General features: G+C 47.0%; 1 protein-coding gene across 4 annotated transcripts in view; it reads right to left on the bottom strand.

Annotated features, from left to right (window-relative positions):
• The window catches only part of MTOR (mechanistic target of rapamycin kinase), a 117851-nt gene that overhangs the window by 32530 nt on the left and 64517 nt on the right, over window positions 1-20804 (bottom strand). For all 4 annotated transcript variants that reach the window (XM_049712406.1, XM_049712413.1, XM_004272387.3 and 1 more), the window contains 3 exons: window positions 8885-8960; window positions 5761-5900; window positions 1106-1206 (listed from right to left, as the gene is read on the bottom strand). In XM_049712406.1, the coding sequence (XP_049568363.1) occupies window positions 1106-1206; window positions 5761-5900; window positions 8885-8960 (317 nt within the window). The remainder of the gene's footprint in view (window positions 1-1105; window positions 1207-5760; window positions 5901-8884; window positions 8961-20804) is intronic.

The raw sequence follows: 20804 nt of genomic DNA, 5'->3' as shown, positions 1-20804 counted from the left end.
AGACTGGGGAAATGGTGGCATCTGGAAAGACACAGTCACTTCCCCTGCTGGGGTGAGCATGTATCAAATGCCAGGATTTCCAAAACCATCTGCAGGAAAGATACCAGCTTCATTAGCCGCAGACTGCAGGGCTGCTGATTTTACGAGGCCTTTTCCTGCCTTTCACTCCAGACCACTGGTGCACCCATTCTCTACGCCTCTGGGCAAAAGCAAATAACAAATGATGACTCCTCAGGAAGCAGTTTGGTTTTGAAAAACGTTCTGGATCCAGCTCAGAGCTCAAGAAAGGAAAGGATATAAGCTCTGTGACTCAGAGGGTGAGAATGGAGGTGCATGTTATGTAACCTTCCTCTGGACTCCACAGGTGCAGCTTCCACCTGGGACATCCATGGGCCCTTTCCCCTCTTACTGAGAACATCCCTGGAACAGACACTGGGAATCCTCTCTGCTGGGGTCTGACGTCAGAAAACGACACTTGTCTGCGGGAAGTTTTTAGGAAATCGCTGCTTGAAAACACTCAGGGAATGGGAGGAAGGTGGCTGAGTGCTGGGCAGCAAGGAGGAGAACAGAGAAAACAAAACTGCCAGAATGTTTATAACTGTTGAAGGTGAACAGCATATAGGGGTTCATTTTACTAGTCACTTTTGTATTTGTTGGGAAAATTCTATAATAAAAGTTAAGAAATAAAAGGAGATAGACAGCTGACTTCTCTCATTATTCCTGTAGGATAGAGACATGTTGGTGGAGCTCCAGCAACCATACTGGATCATGAGGTGGTGACCCCATGCACAGCAGAAATATGGAAAAAGGCTAATGATGATGGAGCCAGATGACAAACAAACTTCACTAAATATCTCAGTTTTGATGCCTGATCACTGTTTTCCTAGGCCTCCCTGTGAATAGCCATTATTAGACACATCTAACAAAGTTAGTCAAAGTCATGAGGTAGAAAGGACAGATGGAGGAGGGAGAAGTGGACGTGAACAGTTTTATGCTTCTATAGCCCTGACATCTCTGCTTGCAGCCACAGTGCCACACTTTTCAGATGCGAGCCCCCAGCCTCACTGTCCTCACCTTGACTGGGTGCCTGGGAGGGGAGCCTTACCTAAACCCCATGCAGCTGCAGCAGCCATCCGGGCCATCTTGGCTTGGGTCTCATCATTAACCAGGGTCCACTTTTCACAGCACTGCTGGTGGAGCTGCCCCCTGAAGAAAAGGAATTATACAGTCGGGTTAACAGATATCACCTCCATCTTTCTCTCTAGCCCCTTAGGTTAGCTGGAGGCTGCGGAGGAACTGGATGATAGGGGCCTGCCTTGAACCGGGAGCCTTTAAAGAAAAAGTACTTTTGACTGTGTGATATAATTGAGAAGTGACTGGTCATTTGTTGTTTCTATGGCCTGGTGGCTCATAATTTGTCTGAGAGCGAGTTTATCTAAGATAGGGATCGTGTCTAACTAGGTGTGACGTGAAATGTGAACATCTGGCCCCCTTCATAAATATTAAATAACTTTTCTCCTATGCCAATGAACTCTGGGCTCTTTCCCTTTGGAAGGCCTACAGAGAAAGCCATCTGAAGAGACACATCTGGACATTCTTTTGGGTTCCAAGCTATAGGGAGAATTGGCTTTTAAAAAGTATCATACCAATGCTTGCAGTTTGAAATGAAACGCAAATGCAATCAATCTGCACAGAGGAAGAAGGTGCTACAATGGTCACATCTACCAGAAATCCAGATGTTGCTTACTCTCAGAATTGCGCACAAGTACCGTGAGTGTGGGTGTGACTAGGAGACAATGAGATACGTATGATGTTCAGCAGACTCTGATACACAGAGAGAGCAGAAGCCCTCAAGAAAAGATGTCCTGTTGGCTGTTAAAACTGCTGCCCTCCCATGTTGCACTTCTGAGGGAAAGGAAATAAAATTCTGCTACTGGGCAAAATGAGCTCCTGCTTTCATGTGAGCTTCAAGACTCAGCTAGGAGACTCCTTAATCTTTCCTGCTTTCTGAAAGAGATGCTGCAGGATGTTTTAACTTGGTATTGGGAGTGGAGTCAAGAGAAAAGGTACAAGTTCCAAGTGGCCCAGCTCAGAAGCCTCGTGGGACATGAGCTACACTGCACTATAAGGTGACATGGGGGACAGGGAGCGGGGAGGAGATAAAGATGTTGAAGGGATCTGGGCTGGGCTCACCGAGAAGCTGACTGCTGACCACATCTAGGAGAACTGCTCGGGGCCATTATCCAGCATCATGGCCTGGCAGTCATTACCTTTCACTGTTTCTCTGTCACAAGGTCAAGAGAGCCAGGGATGCAAGCATTCTAGCTCAAAACGCAGCCAAGATAAAAAAGAGGAAGTGGGCAGCCATCCTGCCCCGTGCACTTACTGAAGCTCAGAGACAGCAGCTGGATGAAGCTCAGTGTTGTTTTCCTGCCGTCTAAACTGAGAAACCTTCACTCTGGGTCCTGCTGGAGGTTATCTTAGAGCAGCAGTTCTCAGATTGTTATGTGCATCATAATCCCATGGAGGGCTCCTTACATAGATTGTTGGGTCCCATCCTTGAGTTTCTGATTCGGGAGGTCTGAACTGGGGCCTGAGAAAGTACATTTCTAACAAGTTTCTAGGTGATAGTGATGCTGTAATTCAGGGGCCACAGTTAGAGAACCACTGGCTCAGAGCATAGAACAGCTCCTCTGGGCAGCACATTTTCGCTGTCTGGAGGTAAAGGAAAGTGACATGATCTCTGAATGCTCCTTCCAACCCTAGAACTCAAGTTTGTACAGCTGGTAGCCGTAGGCAATTCAGCTTCCCTCTGCTGTTTCGTCAGGACCCCCCATTTCTGTGTCACAGGTCTGGGATTTAGCTTTCCTCTTCATCTCGAGGCAGGGAGCGAGTTCAGTGTGAAACGCCACAAACTGTTAACTCCAGAGACAAAGCAGGGAGCAGTGCAGAATCAGCATCCTGAAAGGCAGCCCCGCCAGGGGACACAGGCACCGACTTCAAGCTGAGGCTGTGTCAACAGTTGTCAGAACTGTTGTCAGAACCTGGTCGGTGCACACAGAGGCGGGGTTCCTCTCCCACCAACATTTGTTGCAAATAGGGATGCAGAATATACTGAGTCCTAACTCTCAAAGGCACGGGGACGAGCAAAATCAAAGAAATGAGAAGTATGAGACTGTCTGTGGGGCAACCACTAGGAGGCTCTTTGGCACCTCTCACTGACACCAGGGAGGACTGGGTAAAAGGCCCCCCAGAACCCTGACTTTCCCACCCAGTGCAGCAGCAAAAAGTGTAAGGAGCGTTCTTCAATTGGCAACGCCTAAGTACTTGGCTGTCTATGATCTCATTCCTGAGGAATCTGTCCTCAAGGACCCAGAGGCCATGAAAGGAACAGTGCAGGGAGGTTTACTTAGGTTCAAGTAGCTGCAGGTGTGGCTGGGGAGCTGGGGGAGGGGGTGGCTGTCTCTGGTACTCAGCTCCCAGAGGCTCAGCATGGGGAGCGGGTCTTAACTCACTGGTAACCCTGGATCAGGTGAACACCTGCCTCGGGCACGTTCAGGATACATACTCAAAGCAAAAGCAATCCAGAAGTTGCACTCTAAATAGAACTGGCTGAATAAACCATACAAAAAACCTGCATATGATCAGGAAAAGAATTCTACTTCTTTCATCTCTCTTTTTTTTTTTTTGCGGTACGCGGGCCTCTCACTGATGTGGCCTCTCCCGTTGCGGAGCACAGGCTCTGGATGCGCAGGCTCAGCGGCCATGGCTCACGGGCCCAGCGGCTCCGTGGCATGTGGGATCCTCCCGGACCGGGGCACAAACCCGTGTCCCCTGCATCGGCAGGCGGCCTCTCAACCACTGCGCCACCAGGGAAGCCCTTTCATCTCTTTTTAAAATCTCTTTTAGCCTACTGCATTCTTAAACCCCTTGGTCAGCATCACTAGCCACTTATACTTTATAGGTAATAATAAAACTGGAACGAATTCAAGAGCTCAGAGGTAGATGGCACTGGGTAGTGCAACGTCAGGAGACCTGGATGACTCTGCTCTCGGGAGACCTCGGGCAGGCTATGTCAACTTCTATGAGCCTCAGTTTCCCAACTGTCACACAAGGAGATTAAACAAAATCGCATATAAAGTCACTTCTAACGCATCCAAGCCAACCCTACTTAACCCACCTAAGGACAGTGGTTGTCTCTAATTATGAAAGGCGGGAAGGGCAGGAAAGGTTTCAAGGAGGGAGAAACAGTTCAGGTGGACCTTGAAAGATGGGGAGAATTTCAAAAAGTAGAAACAGGAGAAGAGGAGGTGAGCAATTCAGGGCACTGAATGAAAGAATGCAAAGAAAAAAATTCTGTGGGGTTTGGAGAATGGCCAATCAACAGCCCTTTGGTTAAAGTTCAAACTCTTAACGTGGACCATAAGCCCCACTTGATCTGGCCCCTGCCTAGCTCTCTTGCTTCACCTCTTACCTCTTTTCCGCAACACACTCGACCCCACAGCCTTACTGAACTTTCAGAACCCTAACATAATAATGTGCTCGCTCCTCCTCACTGTCTGGGTCCCAGATAGTTATCACTTCTTCCTGGAAGCCTTCCAGAACCTTCCAAGCTAGGATTAGGGCCCCTTCTGATATCCCACAGCCCCTGGGCTTCTCCTCTCCTTTAAAACTGTATTCACTCTGTGCTACAGCAGCCTGGTCGTCTGTCCTGTAAGCTCTGGGAAGGCAGGGGCTGTGTCCCTCTTGTTCATGCTGTGTTCTCAGGGGCTAGCACAGACACCAGCAATGAGTAAGCGCTCAGTACGACTGGCTGAATGAATGAATGGGGCACTCAGTCCCATATGCAAGAGGAAGTTGAGATAATCTGCTCGTGGGGAGGCAGTACAGCCTTCTGTTTGTTATTTAAAACTGTAGTTAACCTAGTTCATGACTGCAGGATGGCATTTTGTTTTAGCTATTTTAAAAAACTGCACTTGATGCTGGAAAACGGAACAGGAACCATTTTTCCTTTAACATCCCCTAGCAACTCCCTAGGCCAAGATGCAGGCAAGTGTTCTAAATCAAGCGTTACTGTCACTTCTCCCTGGCACACCCTTTCCCTCTCCCCATTCTCCTTCACCTGTCTCCCAACCGTAGGCCTTCCTCCAGGGAGAACTGCAAGATCACCCCGTTCCCCACTTCGGTCTTTCAGAGCTGTGTGCTCAGACCATTCATTGTCCCTGGGCTCTCAGGCTCTAGTAACCGCCTGCAACGTGATTGTCTCATCAGCCTCACAAAGGAAGAGACCTTATTTATTTATTTTTTTTTAATCTCTGGAGCCTGGCATAGTGCTGAGCCCGTAGTAAGCATTCAATAAAGGTGAAGCACCTGAAGAAAGCAGTCATCTGTTCTTCCTTCCTAAAATCATTAGCAAGAGGTAATAAAGAAAAGAAAAAAAATCAAGGTTGCAGAGTAAGAATATGAAGTCTTCATCAGTCAGTCAAGGTCAAGAGGCAGAGAGAAAACAGCTGTAGATCCCAGGAGCACACCCACACCTGTCCTGTCCCAGACCATTACAAAGTTTAAGTTAAAAAAAAGGAAAGAAAAAAAGCGTCTTTCTATTTAGCACTGAGACAGAACAGAGAGAGAAACACTCCAAAGTGATAGATGATTCCTGGGAAAATCACCAAGTGAAACAAAAATGAGAGTCTTAGGTGAGAACTCTGGTTGGGAGAAGCATTTCAAATGCAACTTGGCCATCATCCCGCTACAGCTTACCATTCCCCCAAGGCCTCGAGGCAGCGCATGCGGCCCAGCATCAGCTCTGGGTCATCCTTGTTGGTGTCCATTTTCTTATCGTAGGCCACAAGAGCATCCTCCCACTCATGCAGTTTCTCATACCAGGTAGCCTGAATCTCCTGCCAAGTGGAAAAGAAAGAGGACTGTTGGGAGGCACAGAGAACACAGGGGTACATTTTTTTTAATCCACAGACTCTCTTTCCCGAGTGTGCCGTGCTGTATGCGTGACACTTCACCCATCACAGTTTGCCTTGGCTTTGACTGAAAAGAACTTCAGAATATCCGGAGGTATGTTTGGTGACGGTGGGAATGCTGGTTCCTTGGCACAGTGATGGAACAACCCTGGGATAATCTGAGAGCAGATGTCAGGCCGTGCTTCCCCCCCCGTCACTTCCAGTCCAGACACAGAAGGCAGCAGAACTCCAGCATGTGGGGATACAAAGACAGGGGAAATCATTTAGGATGGCAGGAAGCCCCGACCAGGGCTCCAATAAGGATGCCAAGGCCTCAATCTGCTGGAATGCTGACAGTGGGCCACATGGCGGGGACGGCAGCAGCTTTCCGGATGAGGCCAGAAAGACCAGGTCACATCTGCATATCTGCTGGAGGAAAACCACTCGCTTTTTAAAAGCTCTCGATTCTCTGCGTTTCTTAATGCATTTTTAAACTTTCAGGAAATAATAATTTAAAATACAATATAATACTGCCACTTAAAATTCTTTGGAAAAACCTTCCTCCCTTCTTCTAGAGTCTCCCCCATCCAATGTTCCCTCCTGCTTAGCACTTGGCAGCTTTACCAGTGGCAGGGGCCAAAGGACGGGTCCCATTACCCGGCAGATGGCGCGCCACGCTGCAGTTCAGTGTCGGCCACGTGAATGAGCGGTACTGCAGCCTAGAAGCTGCAGACTACGGCTCTCTGAATGGCCCGGGGACTGTTTTATGTCTCTGTCTGCCCTCCATCTGCCTCCACCTCAGTCTGTCTTCTGGGCTTCTTCATTACCAGCTTGGTAAACGACCATTTCTCTACTGGGCCAGGGGAGTGGCTCTCCAGGGATTTATTTAACAACAATACGATCCTGCAGTGGAATTTGTATGATACAATGCAGGGCCCACATTTGCTTCCCCCATTACCTTTCTCTCCTTTCTAAATGAAAGTCTTATTTGAGCAGCACGTACACTAACAGCTACTGTGTGCTAAGCTCTCTGACAGAATCTTTTCTCCTTGAACCTCTGTAAGGAGGTCATTTCTATTTTAGGTAGCTAACTTGTGCCTGCTTCCCCAGGCCTAATTCTGCGGCCACAGCAGCCCTTTCCCCAATGTCCATGTACAATGAGGTTTGCCAAAACGGACTCTGTGGAGGGTAAAACTGCCTAAGCTCCATTTCCCAAGCTCGTCTAGAATCATGCCGCTCCACTACGCTAAATATGAAAGCAAAACCTTACAGAGAAAACAGTGACTGCAGAGACTGTACAATTACAAACTCCGAAATTAAAGAGTAACACTGGTAAACTTCCCACTTTGGATTTCTGTACTGGGTGGAAAAGAACAAAGGCTCCTGACGAATGTGTGGCACACACTCAGTATGAACACGCAGAAAGCGGGGGGAGCGGCGTACGGAGCAGGTCACGTAGGGGGCAGGATGTTTTGAATTGCAACAGATTTCAGAAACTATAAGGTTTAAGCAATGAATCCCACAAAATTCTAACAAGATTGCTGTTACCTAAACTGCGCTGAGAAAGCGCGGGCCCTGCCAAGAAAAAGCAACCACTGTCGAGCTTGATGTGACCCAGCCACCTCAATACAACAGAAAACCCACCATAGGCTTAGCAGCCACCCTGGAGCAACGGCCACCTTTAGAACCTGGAGACGGGGGAACTCTTCATTTAAGGTTGGTACTCTGAGCCACCGGGGTATAAAACCGCCTGAATACCAGATGCTTGTGGAATCCTTGTTTCAATTACTGCAGTCTAAGCGCTAAGGATATCACAGGAGAGGACACCTCTGGGTGGAGTACCTGAAGTGCCCTCTTTGCTGACCTTCCTCCCTCTGCAAACAAGGGTTGTGGCAAAGATGGATGAGACACAGTCCCTTCTGTCTTGTCATCTGGAGATGCTTTCTTAGTCTAGTCACAGATATGCGCTCAAGATGGCAAAATGCTCCCTGAAAGGTTTCAGTCCAATTGAACAGCCCTTGTAGAAGGCAAAAGCCCGTGAAGTAGTCACTTTTCTTCACTCTAACACACTGGGCTCTCGATTAAGGCAGACTGGAGTAAGTGACCTACTTGACTAATAAAAGGTTCCTCATCAAATATATGGACCCAGAACTTCCTAACCTTCCAGGAAGTCAATGTTAAGTTGATTAAATCGATGCCTTATATATGGTTTGGAGTTACCAAAGCACTCTCCCAAGACTACAGAGAGTAACAGAATCTTTTTAATATCAGTTGGGCAAAGATGGCAGGAGGCAAGAAGCTATATAAGCAATAATGAAATGGAACAATCCCTCAATATCAGGTATAAATTATGGCATATTTTTTTCTGGAGAATTACCCATGGTTTCCTCTGAAGTAGGTACTGAGCCTTAACTATGGGCCAGTGGCAATGCTGGCTGTCACAGAGGACACAAAGACAACTCTGGTCAGGGTTAAACACCTGGGCTCTGACACCAGACTGCCCGGGGTTCAAGTCCTGGCTCTGCCACTTATTCACGGTCAGCTCAGGTAAGGTTGTTATCCTGCCGGGACCACAGTCTCCTCATCTGTAAAATGGGATAACAATAGTACACATTCAAAGGGTTCCTGTGAGGACTGAATTAGATGAAGTACATAGAGCACATAGCAAAGGGCTAGGCACATGCTGAGAGTCTGATAAATACAAGTTATTACTGTTTTTTAGATTCTGCCCTCACGATCTCTGTTCAGCTTGAATACACTCCATACAGCCACTGTCTCCTTCAACCTCAAGATATAGGTAAGTCAGCATCAGATTTTTAACAATTGGCAAAAAAACAGAAAAGGAAAGTAACTTTCTTAAGGTCGTGGCTTAGTGCCTCCCTAGCCAGGTGGCTACCTCTTGCTCTTCTAAAAGGAATGAGGCAACTTACCAGCTCTCCGAAGTGTTTCATGGCATATTCTAATACCCCGGCAGCTGCCTCTGGCTGCTGTAGCTTATTATTAATGCTGGGAAAACAAAAGGAATAGGTGGTTACACTCAGCATGTCAGAGGGTGGGAGGTGCAGGGTCATTTGTGGGCAGATGGTTCACCAGCATGCTGGGGACAATGTCTTACAGATGTAGAAAGAGCATCAATTATCTATTACCACCCAGAAAGCTCGGCCTGAATGATTTCATCTTGATCTCATACTCCTAATTTTGAAGGGGCCACATTTGGTGGACAGGAGGCCTTGCCTGCTCTGGGGCCCTTCCTCCAAGCAGCAGACTGGTTTCCTCTCAGATATCATACGTCAGGCAGCACATGTCTGTTTTTTAACTAGAAACCCTGGCTCCAGAACTGTTCCTGTTGTAGAACACAACCAGATGAGGTACCTCTGAACTTTTAACTCTTACTTCTTCTCATCAGTTGCCCTTGGTGGTAAGAATAACCAAAATGAATAAAAATCATCAGGCTCTGTGGGTGACAAAGAAGTGGCACTGAGGCTGGGTCATCCACGTCAATGACAGAGAACCCAGCAACAGTCTTGACTGCTCCCCTGACAGGGCCCATCTCTTTCAAATTCAGATGTTTCCCTAGTCCCTTTTCAAAGACCATGCCCTCCCTCTGCAGCAGGCTGTGAAGGGACCGCATCCCAAGTCACTTGCCTGGTCTCTCTGGCAGAGAGATGCTTTTCTTAACAACACACAACTTTGCTGATGTCATCTGTGGGCAGCATATGGCCAGTTGGGGCTGGAGTACTGTAAGTGTATTGGGGCAACTGGGCAGAAAAGCTGGAAGGCTTGCTGCCTGAAGTTGGTTCATCAGACAGGCTGTGAAGAGGTCCTGAAAGTAGGGGAGCTGCAAGGCTCAGACCCTTGTTCCAATAGGGCCCTATGTAAGAGGGTAAGCAGCAACTAACCCAACACTAAACATAAGCTTGAGTTATGGAAGGAAGGAAGGAAGAGAGGGAGGGAGCAGGCTTGAGAAAACCACAGGACAACAACGACTACATCTGTTCATAGGCAGGGAGCAAAATGTGACAGACCACCCTGGGAGTCTAGACTGAGTGTCCAAGCTCAAGGCTCCAGGCTCTGCAACCAGAGGCGAAAGTAACTGCACAGACATCCCTCTCCTTTATTTACAGGAGTAGATGGGCAACCTTGTGTGGGATCTACTGGGCGGACTGTTTGGTGCTTCTGTGTGGGTCCCAAGCAAAGCAATGAGCCCAAATGTTCTCTGTAAGTTTTCTGCTGCAGGATTCAGAAATATTTTTAATTTCAAAGTGAAGCTGTAACATCATGGTCCTTTAGGAAGCCCTATGAGAGTTTTTCTAAGCTGAGAATGAAAAGCCAAGTCCAAAGGGACTAATTCCACTGCATGCTCATTGTGAAGCAGTTTCCCATTCCTGTTGGCCTCTAAGTCAGGTTCTCAGCTTCGTTGCTCACTCACATAGGGCTGGGTAAAGCGTATTAATAATTAATATTACTGGGTATAGATTTGTGATAATCTAGCTCCTTGAGCCCAAATAAAGATTTTGGAAGCATAAGAAGGCAGGAAAAAAGAAAGCCAGTATATATTCTATATATTATACTCAAATATGTAATATATCATATGTAACTATATATAGTGATATAGTCTATATATTATTTTTAGTCCTGATGTGGACTATTGGGATGGCCCTGGTAGGAACATAAAGTGTTCCGATGAGGAAGATAAGGAAAGTGTTTCTTGCCTGAACCAAAAGAAGTTAACTCTAAGAATCAGACATAAAAATCCAGGAGTTCTAATAACTGTCTTCCAATCTTATGCTCTGGAACATACTCTAATTTTCAAGAACAAATTATAAACATTATCAAAACTTGCCTCACTCTGGGGAATAAAGCAACACAAAAACAAAAGCAAGCAAAAGTCACTCCTCCCCCCACTCGCCCATTTGTTATACATAAAAAGGAGAATTTTACAAGAAACTGATGAAAATCAGGAAGTTGTGACTAGAGACTTCAGAGAAGAAATACAAATTTTACCTTAATGTTGCTATGGCTTCGATATACCTCCTCTAAGGACAGACCAACACAGCTTTGCAAACTTAAAAAGAAAACTCATCACATGGCCCCAACTCCTTTAAGAGAAAGTCCACATAAGTCACCTGCACAGAACTCCCCGCTTGTATATGTGTGGAAGCAGGTGAGGATGCAGACAGCCCCGTGGGAAGGAAAGAGGGGGCTGGGCTCACTGCGGACCCACACTGACCAGGCCTCGATCAATGGCCAGGAAAACCGGGGGTGTACCTTGAGATGCATGACAAGCTCTTGTCCAACAGTAAGGACAGTCACTGAAAAAATGACAACTGACTAAATGGACTAAAACAAACCCATGAAAAATGAGTGGGAGCACAGAGAAAGGGTCCCTTTGATAAATTAAGTTCTGGTTTGAGGACCTCAAAGTAAAGGAGATTGTACACACCTACTCTCGACTGTTCAGAGAGGAGAGATTTCAAGTTAACCAGCTGTTCTCATCCTGTTTATTCTTTCCTCCTCCCTGTTTGCATTCTTCTTTCCTATAGAACTTTCTCCCTAAATGCATTTCTTTCTCTTTCCTTCTGTGGAGTCTCCCGTGTGTGCCTACAAGGCTGCTGGAGAACGCAACTGCAGGGGCTGAGGCTCTGGAGGTTCTCCTGGTGCTCGAGAGAGTCTACCATCTTGTTTGGGACCTTAACTTTTTCTCCTTCCTCCACGGCTTCTGGCACTCCATCACGAGAGGCAATGGATTATAATAACAACAAAAAGATATCTAAATTTACTGAGGGCTCACTGTAGGTGCCAGGCACTATGCTGATTACTGCTGATACATGTCATCTTAACCCTACGAGGTAGACATTATTAACACTCCCATTTTACGTATAAGGAAACCGTGGCCCAGCCGGTCATCCTTTCCCTTCGAAATTGTACCATTAAAAGGATCTGAAGTAATAACTAAGGGTACAGCTCTGCGGTGGGAGAGAAGCGTGTCAGCTGTCTACTCTCGGCATCAGTGGGCCTGAGCAAATACGTGTAAAATAAGTGACTGAAAGCATGGCATGGGACGTTTCCATGAGCGAACTCTGTATATAATCTGCTGTATGGGAAAAAGGAGCTGTAATGCACCTTCCCTTTAGCTTCCTCACCCATACCATGGCTAACACCCTGCTCTGACCCCTAAGCTCCCGTTTCCTATTTTTTTATTTCCTTTCAGAAGCCACTGGCAACGCCTCCACACCTCCCAGCAGGACAGTCAGCATGCGGCCACAGTGGGCTTTTCCGAGGCAGCTTGTTCGAGGCTGCCAGGCTTACAGACAGAGCGCAGGCTGCACAGTGGGGGATGAATAAGCCTCTGTGGAAACTCAGAAGTTCCCAGCTACTAAGGCCCCAGTCTCCTGCTTGCTTGGGTGACACAAGACTGTCTGTTCAAATACTCCCTTTTTAAACTCAGATGTGGTTTTATGAGACTGAAGGGAGAGACTGTATGTGTGGCTCATGTGCAGAAACCACCTTTGCTCAAAAGGCCCCCTAATGAGGAGCTCTCGTTTTATGGGGCAGCTGGGAGTTTTCTACAGCCCGTTCAATAAACGCTGCCTTGTGTGCCCCGGGGTCTTTCCGTATTAATGCTGGAGGCTTACAAAGGGCAAACTGTTCAAAGCTCAGCCCAACAGCAGAGGAGTGCTTAACGACACAAACCAGGCCTCACCGACGCTAACAAACAAGTGTAGAGATGGAGGCTTAGGCAGCAACGTGCCCACGACAACAGTGCACAGGATGACAGGTCAACCAGATAGCCTGTCTCCTCTCCACGCTCACCAAGGCCAGAAGGAAAAGATGGCTGCGGCGCAAGAATTTCTAGGCTAGTGGATCCCGTCCCAGTGCTGTCTTGGCATGGGTGTCGGGGTAGATTTGTATCCTACTTCACTGCGCAGTGAGAACATCCAGTTGAGCTCTTGTATAGTTGCGAGTCGACAGAGCAAACAGAAGCTGCCTACCCACAGAATAAAACGCAGAGCCCACAAATAAACCTGGTGTTAGAAATACAATGAAGAGAGACAGACAGGGAAACACAATGAATTAGGATATCAAGAGGGGAAAAGGCAATTATTCAGACATATTCACTCATTCATTCCCCACCTCCCCTCCCTCACTCCAAGATTTAATTTTTATTAAAGGAAGCTGAGTTGAAGAGCTTGAAACTGGAAAATTCTTGGCAATTGACGGAAACACTTTTTAGAATTGAGTCGAATTAACAAATAAGAATAAGATATGGCCTCAATGCCTCCTACACCAAACAGATTACACCAGGCATCTTTTCTCCACTATCCGAAACTCTCTTTCCAGACGTAGGGAAAGTGTGTAAGCTGAGTAAGGGACTCAGACGTGAAGGAGCTTCTCATTGCCTTGGTGCGTTCCTTGTCCGAGAGCGATGGCTGAGAAGCTAGTGCTGGGAGTGGGGACTGTTTACTTCTCCGTGACTCGCCTCTTCAATCTTTTCCTCGGTGCTTTTCACAGGCAAGTGGGGACCAGTCTCACTGAGGATGAGACTGAAGAAACAGCGGGTCATTAACTGCTCCACATCCTAACTAATGCTGACCCACTAGGAAACCAACAGGAGGGTCTCTGGCTCGGCATCCAAATGTCACTCCTACCACCTGAAGGGAAACCTGAGGAACTGTGTTGTTTCCTAAGTCATTGCTCCATGGGCTTCTGGACTGGTGTCAAATCCAATGTCATCTGGCCTGGTAATTCCTCATGGTACGGCTCACTTGGTTATCGACCTCATCTCTTAGCCTTGGTGCCTGGAGGACCTTCGGCTACTAAGAGCAAAGTGATGCAGGATAACTCAACACGAGCTGGAGCCCACTGGAAAGCCGGTCACACGAGGAGCATCTGCAGTCACACCTGGGGGACTACTCAGGCGTTCCTAGTGCTCGCATCAGGAATTTACGAGAACGTCATGCACTTGCTTCCCAAATGGCTCTGGGCCTTCTCTCTCCTATTTCTAGTGCAGACTGTAGTCTACATTTTATTTGGTTCTCTGTCAAGTAAAAATACTCTGAATACCCTTGGTGCTGGGCTGGTGACACATGCAACACAGCTGAGAGCGGACCTGGGCGGGTCTGGCTGAGGAGCTCCTGAAGAGCCAAGTTGAGGCCCAGACGGACCCTGCTTTGTATCAAGCAGTATATCAAGCAGTCTTTTTTTTTTAATGAATCTTTTCTGTTGCTTTATCTTTTTTAATTAATGCACTTTTTTTTTTTTTTTTTTGCGGTACACGGGCCTCTCACTGTTGTGGCCTCTCCCGTTGCGGAGCACAGGCTCCGGATGCGCAGGCTCAGTGGCCATGGCTCACGGGCCTAGCCGCTCCGCGCCATGTGGGATCGTCCCAGACCGGGGCACGAACCCGTGTCCCCTGCATCGGCAGGCAGACTCTCAACCACTGAGCCACCAGGGAAGCCCTAATTAATGCACTTTAAAAAAATTAATTAATTAATTTATTTTTGGCTGCGTTGGGTCTTCATTGCTGCACGTGGGCTTTCTATAGTTGTGGTGAGCAGGGGCCACTCTTTGTTGCGGTGCGTGGGCTTCACATTGCAGTGGCTTCTTCTGTTACTGAGCTCTAGGCGCGCGGGCTTCAGTAGTTGTGGCACGTGGGCTCAGCAGTTGTGGCTCGCAGGCTCTAGAGTGCAGGCTCAGTAGTTGTGGCGCACGGGCTTAGTTGTTCCGCGGCATGCGGGATCTTCCCGGATCAGGGCTCGAACCCGTGTCTCCTGCATTGGCAGGCGGACTCTTAATCACTGTGCCACCAGAGAAGTCCCCCAAGCAGTCTTTCTTATTTCTCTTATAGAGCGGTAGCTGCTTCTGTCCATCCCTGTTACTTCTTCCAGCACCAAGACTTAGCTCTGTGTCCAACGGATGATTAAAAACAAAACATCTTGATTCCTGTACAGAGCCAGGAAGATCCAGGATTGGTGGGGCCCTGATGTCTTTTCATCAGGCAGTTCCCCTGGGACTCTGGGGAGCTCAAGGGTGTGACAGTCTCTTTTCAAGCAGGACAGCAGTGAAGACAGAAGGCAACGTGAGAACATCCGAAATGTACAGCGGAGAAAGGTGGTGAGGGGTAATTCAAATGCAGGTGGGTAGGGAGAGCGAAGGGGTAGGGAGAGCGAAGGGGGCTGGCAGGCCTTAGGGTCCCCCCCTTAAAGCCACAGTCAGGGCATGAAGATAGCACCCCAGGGTCTGGCAGGACAAACTTTCCTTTCTTGCTTCAGAAACTTAGGAAGAGTAAATTTACTCCTTTTCTACATATTAAGAAAAGGAGGCTGGCCTCATTACACGGTTTCAAAGCTGGGACATTTGGTGTCCTTGGCACCCTCAGGGACCTAAGGCACGAAGACAAAAAAAATCCGGTGCAAGAGAGGTGGGTGGACTGCCTTGGACAATCACATGGGTTCCTGACATCTCAGGCCACAGCGGCTTAAGGATAATGAGCTCTCACTTTGTCTTCACCCTTTCCTTTGTCTGCTCATAGTGTAAATGACACGTCTGTCATAATATCTAGAAGACTTGCCAGATCTGTATGTGAGAAAGTGGGCCTTAAGAATAAAAAAGATAGAATGCTAACAACTGTGTAGATTACGGAAAGGAGAGACAAAAACTATCTTTTCGAGACTGGTAGGAGGAAGTATATCTTTTTTTTTTTAATTAAGAAAAAGTGGGGGGAGGGAAGTTCACCACGATATTAGAATGTTACTTTTGCCCATGCATATTCTGTATAAATACATATTTTATACACAGTGCTAGCTAGAGTGATCATACAGCTTTGGATTCTGCTCTTTCACATATCACAGGCATTTCCTACTTTATCCGGAGTCTTCATAATTTTTTATTTATTTATTTTTCTTTTGCGGTACGCAGGCCTCTCACTGTTGTGGCCTCTCCCGTTGCGGAGCACAGGCTCCGGACGCACAGGCTCAGCGGCCATGGCTCACGGGCCCAGCCGCTCCGCGGCACGTGGGATCTTCCTGGACCGGGGCACGAACCCGTGTCCCCTGCATCGGCAGGTGGACTCTCAACCACTGCGCCACCAGGGAAGCCCCTTCATAATTATTTTTAACAGCTGCATAAGAATGTCACCCTGCTGCTGGATGGCACGTACAAACCCGTCTCGTGGGCGCACCCTCGTGGCTGGGTGAGAGCAGCACTAGTTAAGCCGCCAGGGCGCCAGGAGTGCGGCAGGAGCTCCCACTCTCTGCTCACAGGTGGTCTGTCCTGTAGACGCCTGCAGGGTCAGTCCTGGGAATCAGAGCGTCCTCCCTGAGGATGAGCACAGTGCTCGGCAACAAGCGGGGCAAGTGGTCCCATTTCACCCATCACCTCCACGCCCCTCCTGGCTGAATGCGGGGCCCGGGCTCCCCAGCACAACCAGAGTAAGGCACTGAGAGGTCGCGGAGACCTGGAGTGTCAAAGCACACGATTTGTGCTGGCCGGGTTTCCAACCCAGGGGCCTGTCAGAGGCGTGCTGTAAAAATGATGAATGGCTGTCACATTTCCAAGGCTCTGGCTGATTTAGGGAGCCACTGGCAGGCGCATCACTCCCAGCATGTCAGCCAGTTAATTACTGCCAACTTTATCTTTCTTGTCAACACTTCTTGACAAATTGGCCATTATCTCTTTATTCTACAACAGTGAGCACTGCTCCTTTTCTGGTGATGCCTGGAGGTTTTTCTCCTCCTTTCTGCTTCTTCATATCCAGAGTGAAATGAAGAGCTCTGAGAGAGACGATCAGGAAGAAGAAGCTGTCAGGAAACAACAAAGCGGGGAGGGCTGACAGACTGAAGCCCAAAGCTTATTTTCAACTACCTCGACTCAAAATAGAGTTGATATTTTGGGTAAAATCCTGATTTCTTGGCTTCTGCATGTCCAAGAGCTCTGACTCAGCCTATTATGTGGATGAAGTTGGGAAACAAAAATGAAATGACCTGGCATCCAGTGACTCAGCAGCTTTGAACTCTCCACACTTCTAATCGTGTGAGCAGATGTGCGCTGGCCTTGTACTCCAGTACGGAGTTAGGCCACACTGTAGTAATACTGATGCCCATTCTGGGATCAGAAGAAGGAAAAAATATGCCTACCTTTTTAGTAAGGAAAAGCTGACAGACGAGGAACATAACATACTGTAATTGAATCACCAAGATTCACAGCCAATGAGATGTCCAAAAGAATCTGGAGAGATCAATGGTGTTACCACTGATCCATTTCATTGTCACTGGGACACACTGTGTCAGAGGTGGCCATGGGGCACCTAGCGTATTTCATCAATTCTAAGAGGTGCACTTTAACAGCTCTGAGACCATGATACAGCTTATAATTCAAGGTTTCAGAGTGCTGTGACCCAGTTTAATTGCCAGCAGTTTGTTCCCCCTCGCAGTGGTACATGAAAATCAGAAGCAGCTTTGCTAACTCACCGTAAGAGTGGTCGCACTAAATCTCCAGCCATTCCTGAGGATGAGCTAGACGCAGTGGAGGAGCAGAGGTTAACTACTGACCGACAGCAAGCGGCACCCTTTAGAATGGTCTTGGGTTACAAGGAAAGATCCTCTGTCCTTTTGGTCAGCTTTAGGAGAAACCCCAGGACTCCTCCCTTTGTACAACTCCTCACTCATGGTCAGCTTTCTGCACTGAAAAGCAGCTTTCCTTGGAGTTTGTAAGATGCCCTATAGAGGCAAGCTGTTGTAAAGTGAACCTGTAAGAAGTCTTTAGAGCAGCCAGAAATAAATTTAAGCTCTACTGATGACTGGTGAGGGACTTGGCCTCTTGGGTAATGGCTGGATGTAAAAGGGCATTAAAGAAAAAGATGGGGCTAAAAAGAAAGATATAATCTGTGCTTGTGCTCGGGCTACAAAGGGGTTTCCTCCATCTGCACACTCTTTGCTGCTTGGAGCTTTTCTACAGGGGTATGGATTCCTCGAGGCACACTGGCACTTTTGAAGGCAGCATGAGTCCAGACGTTTGGAATGTTTTTTTACTGAGAAGTGCGAAGCTTTGAGCAAATCCTTCCCCTCTGGACAGAGCGTTTTCTCTTCCAGCAGAGGTGTGGGAAAAGAACAAGACTGTGTACCTTTTCTGGAAGCCTGGAAACTGTAAAAGCTGGGCTCATACTTCCAAGCAACGCAACAGAGACACCTTGGGAACATGTGTTTAGAATTAAGACACAGAGTGGGTTTGTTCGTCCATCTAGCCCCTTGCCTGTAGGCTGTAAAGCCCAGTCACCCTCACTGTTAATTGGTTGCTCAGGCACAAACTGGTTCAATTTCTTTAACATTCTCAAAGAGTTACAGGCCATTTCCCATTAGTGCTGCCTAAGTCAGGGAGGCTAAGACCCAGGCTGAAGGGAAGCTCCTCAGTCCCAGGGCGACTGCACATAGACTTGAAATCTTGTCCTGCACCCCGGCAGGAATCCGTCTTTGGCTAAGAGTGATTTTTTGCAATTGCAATGTAATGGGTGTTTGATTTCCCTTTGGAGACAGACAAGATGTGTTGGATTCCTGGATTAATTACGGGGAATACAGCTGCCCAGAGACATGACATGTTACTTTCTGTGTTCTGTCTTCAACATGAGCTGCTGCATGTGGCCCCTCAGGCCGTGATAAGGATTAACCGACAGGTCAATGCAGGGTCAAGTTATCAGATATGCCATTCATACAGGCCTCCAGAATCAACGGCGGGGGTGGGGGGCTGGGGGGTACAAAACCCTACCACAATGCTCTGTGGCCCTCTCACTCGTCTTCATATGTAAAGAAACAGGGGTGAGATGCAAATCGATGGTTTCCAGGGATACAAAGTGATCATACAATCAGGCTGCTACCTCAAGTTACTGGTTAAAAAAAAGAAGGCTGAACCAAATGATCTCAACTCTTCCAGTTCTCACTCTCTTTGATTCTATAACTAAAATCTATGGAAGAAAATGTTAAAGCAGGAGAGAAGGCAATCCCCTGCAATGAAGGACTCACCATGATAAAATACTGGCAATGACCATGGAGAGAGACTCTAAGTCTCCATGTCAGATGTTTATTTAGGAGAAAAGAACCTTCTGCTGGGAATTCATTCTTTCATTTGACAAGTTCCAATACAGTATCTCTTTTGTCTCAGGCTTTGTGCTAAGTGCTGGTTGCTAGAGCTACTATGGTAGATAAGACAGGTATGGTCTTTGCTTTCACAGAGCTTATAGGTCAGTGAAGTAGATATACAAAACACAAATGGAAATAAGTGCTGTGGAGGTAAACACCATGAAGAAAACAGAGCACAGAGATGGAGAATGGCACAGGGGACTTATTTTAGATTCAGGTGGACAGGGAGGTTTTTCTGATGAAATGATAATCGATTACCTAAATATCAATACTACTTAGTATTTGCTAGATATGGACTATGTGTCAGACACAATTCAAAGTGTCTTACAGCTCATACAACTCAATAACAAAAAAACAAACAACCCAATTGAAAAACGGGCAGAAGACCTAAATAGACATTTCCCCAAAGAAGACATACAGATGGCCAATAGGCACATGAAAAGATGCTCATCGTTGCTAATTATTAGAGAAATGCAAATCAAAACTACAGTGAGGTACCACCTCACACTGGTCAGAATGACCATCATTAAAACGTCTACAAGTAAGGGACTTCCCCGGTGGCACAGTGGTTAAGAATCCGCCTGCCAAGGCAGGGGACACAGTTTCGATCCCTGGTCTGGGAAGATCCCACATGCCACGGAGCAACTAAGCCTGTGCGCCACAAGTACTGAGCCTGTGCTCTAGAGTCCGTGAGCCATAACTACTGAGCCTGCATGCCACAACTACTGAAGCCCATGCACCTAGAGCCCATGCTCCGCAACAAGAGAAGCCACTGCAATGAGAAGCCCACGCACAGCAACAAAGAGTAGCCCCTGCTGGACGCAACTAAGGAAAGCCTGCACACAGCAACGAAGACCCAATGCAACCAAAAATAACTTAATTAATTAATTTTAAAAAATACTAAAAACAAACAAACAAAGGACTAGTGTTCAAAAAAAAAAAAGTCTACAAATAATAAATGCTGGAGAGGGTGTGGAGAAAAGGGAACCCTCCTACACTGTTGATGGGAATGTAAACTGATGCAGGCACTATGGAAAACAGTATGGAGGTTCCTCAAAAGACCAAAAATAGAGTTGGCATTTGATCTAGCAATCCCACTCCTGGGCATATATCCAGAGGAAACTATAATTTGAAAAGATACATGCACCCCTATGTTCACAGTAGCACTATTTACAACAGCCAAGACATGGAAACAACCTAAATGTCCACTGAGAGATGAATGAATAAAGAAGATGTGGTATACATATACACAATGGAATATTACTCAACCATAAAAAGGAATGAAATAATGCCATTTGCAGCAACATGGATGGACCTAGAGACTATCATACTAATGGAAGTAAGAAAGAGAAATACAAATACCATATGATATTGCCCATATGTGGAATCTAAAACACGACACAAATGAACATATCTACCAAACAGAAACAGACTCACAGACATAGAGAATAGATCTGTGGTTGCTAAGGTGGGGGGGTGTGGTGGGGGGAGGGAAAGACTGGGAGATTGGGATTAGCAGATGCAAATTATTCTTTACAGGATGGATAAACAACAACGTCCTACTGTATAGCACAGGGAACTATATTCAATATCCTGTGATAAACCGTAATGGAAAAGAATGTGAAAAAGAATATATATATGTGTATAACTGAGTCACTTTGCTGTACAGCAGAAATTAACACAACGTTGTAAATCAACTATACTTCAATAAAATTAAAAA

This window comes from Orcinus orca, chromosome 1 (genome assembly GCF_937001465.1).
Source record: "Orcinus orca chromosome 1, mOrcOrc1.1, whole genome shotgun sequence".
Taxonomy (NCBI): domain Eukaryota; kingdom Metazoa; phylum Chordata; class Mammalia; order Artiodactyla; family Delphinidae; genus Orcinus; species Orcinus orca.
This window is presented reverse-complemented; position numbering and strand designations above follow the sequence as displayed.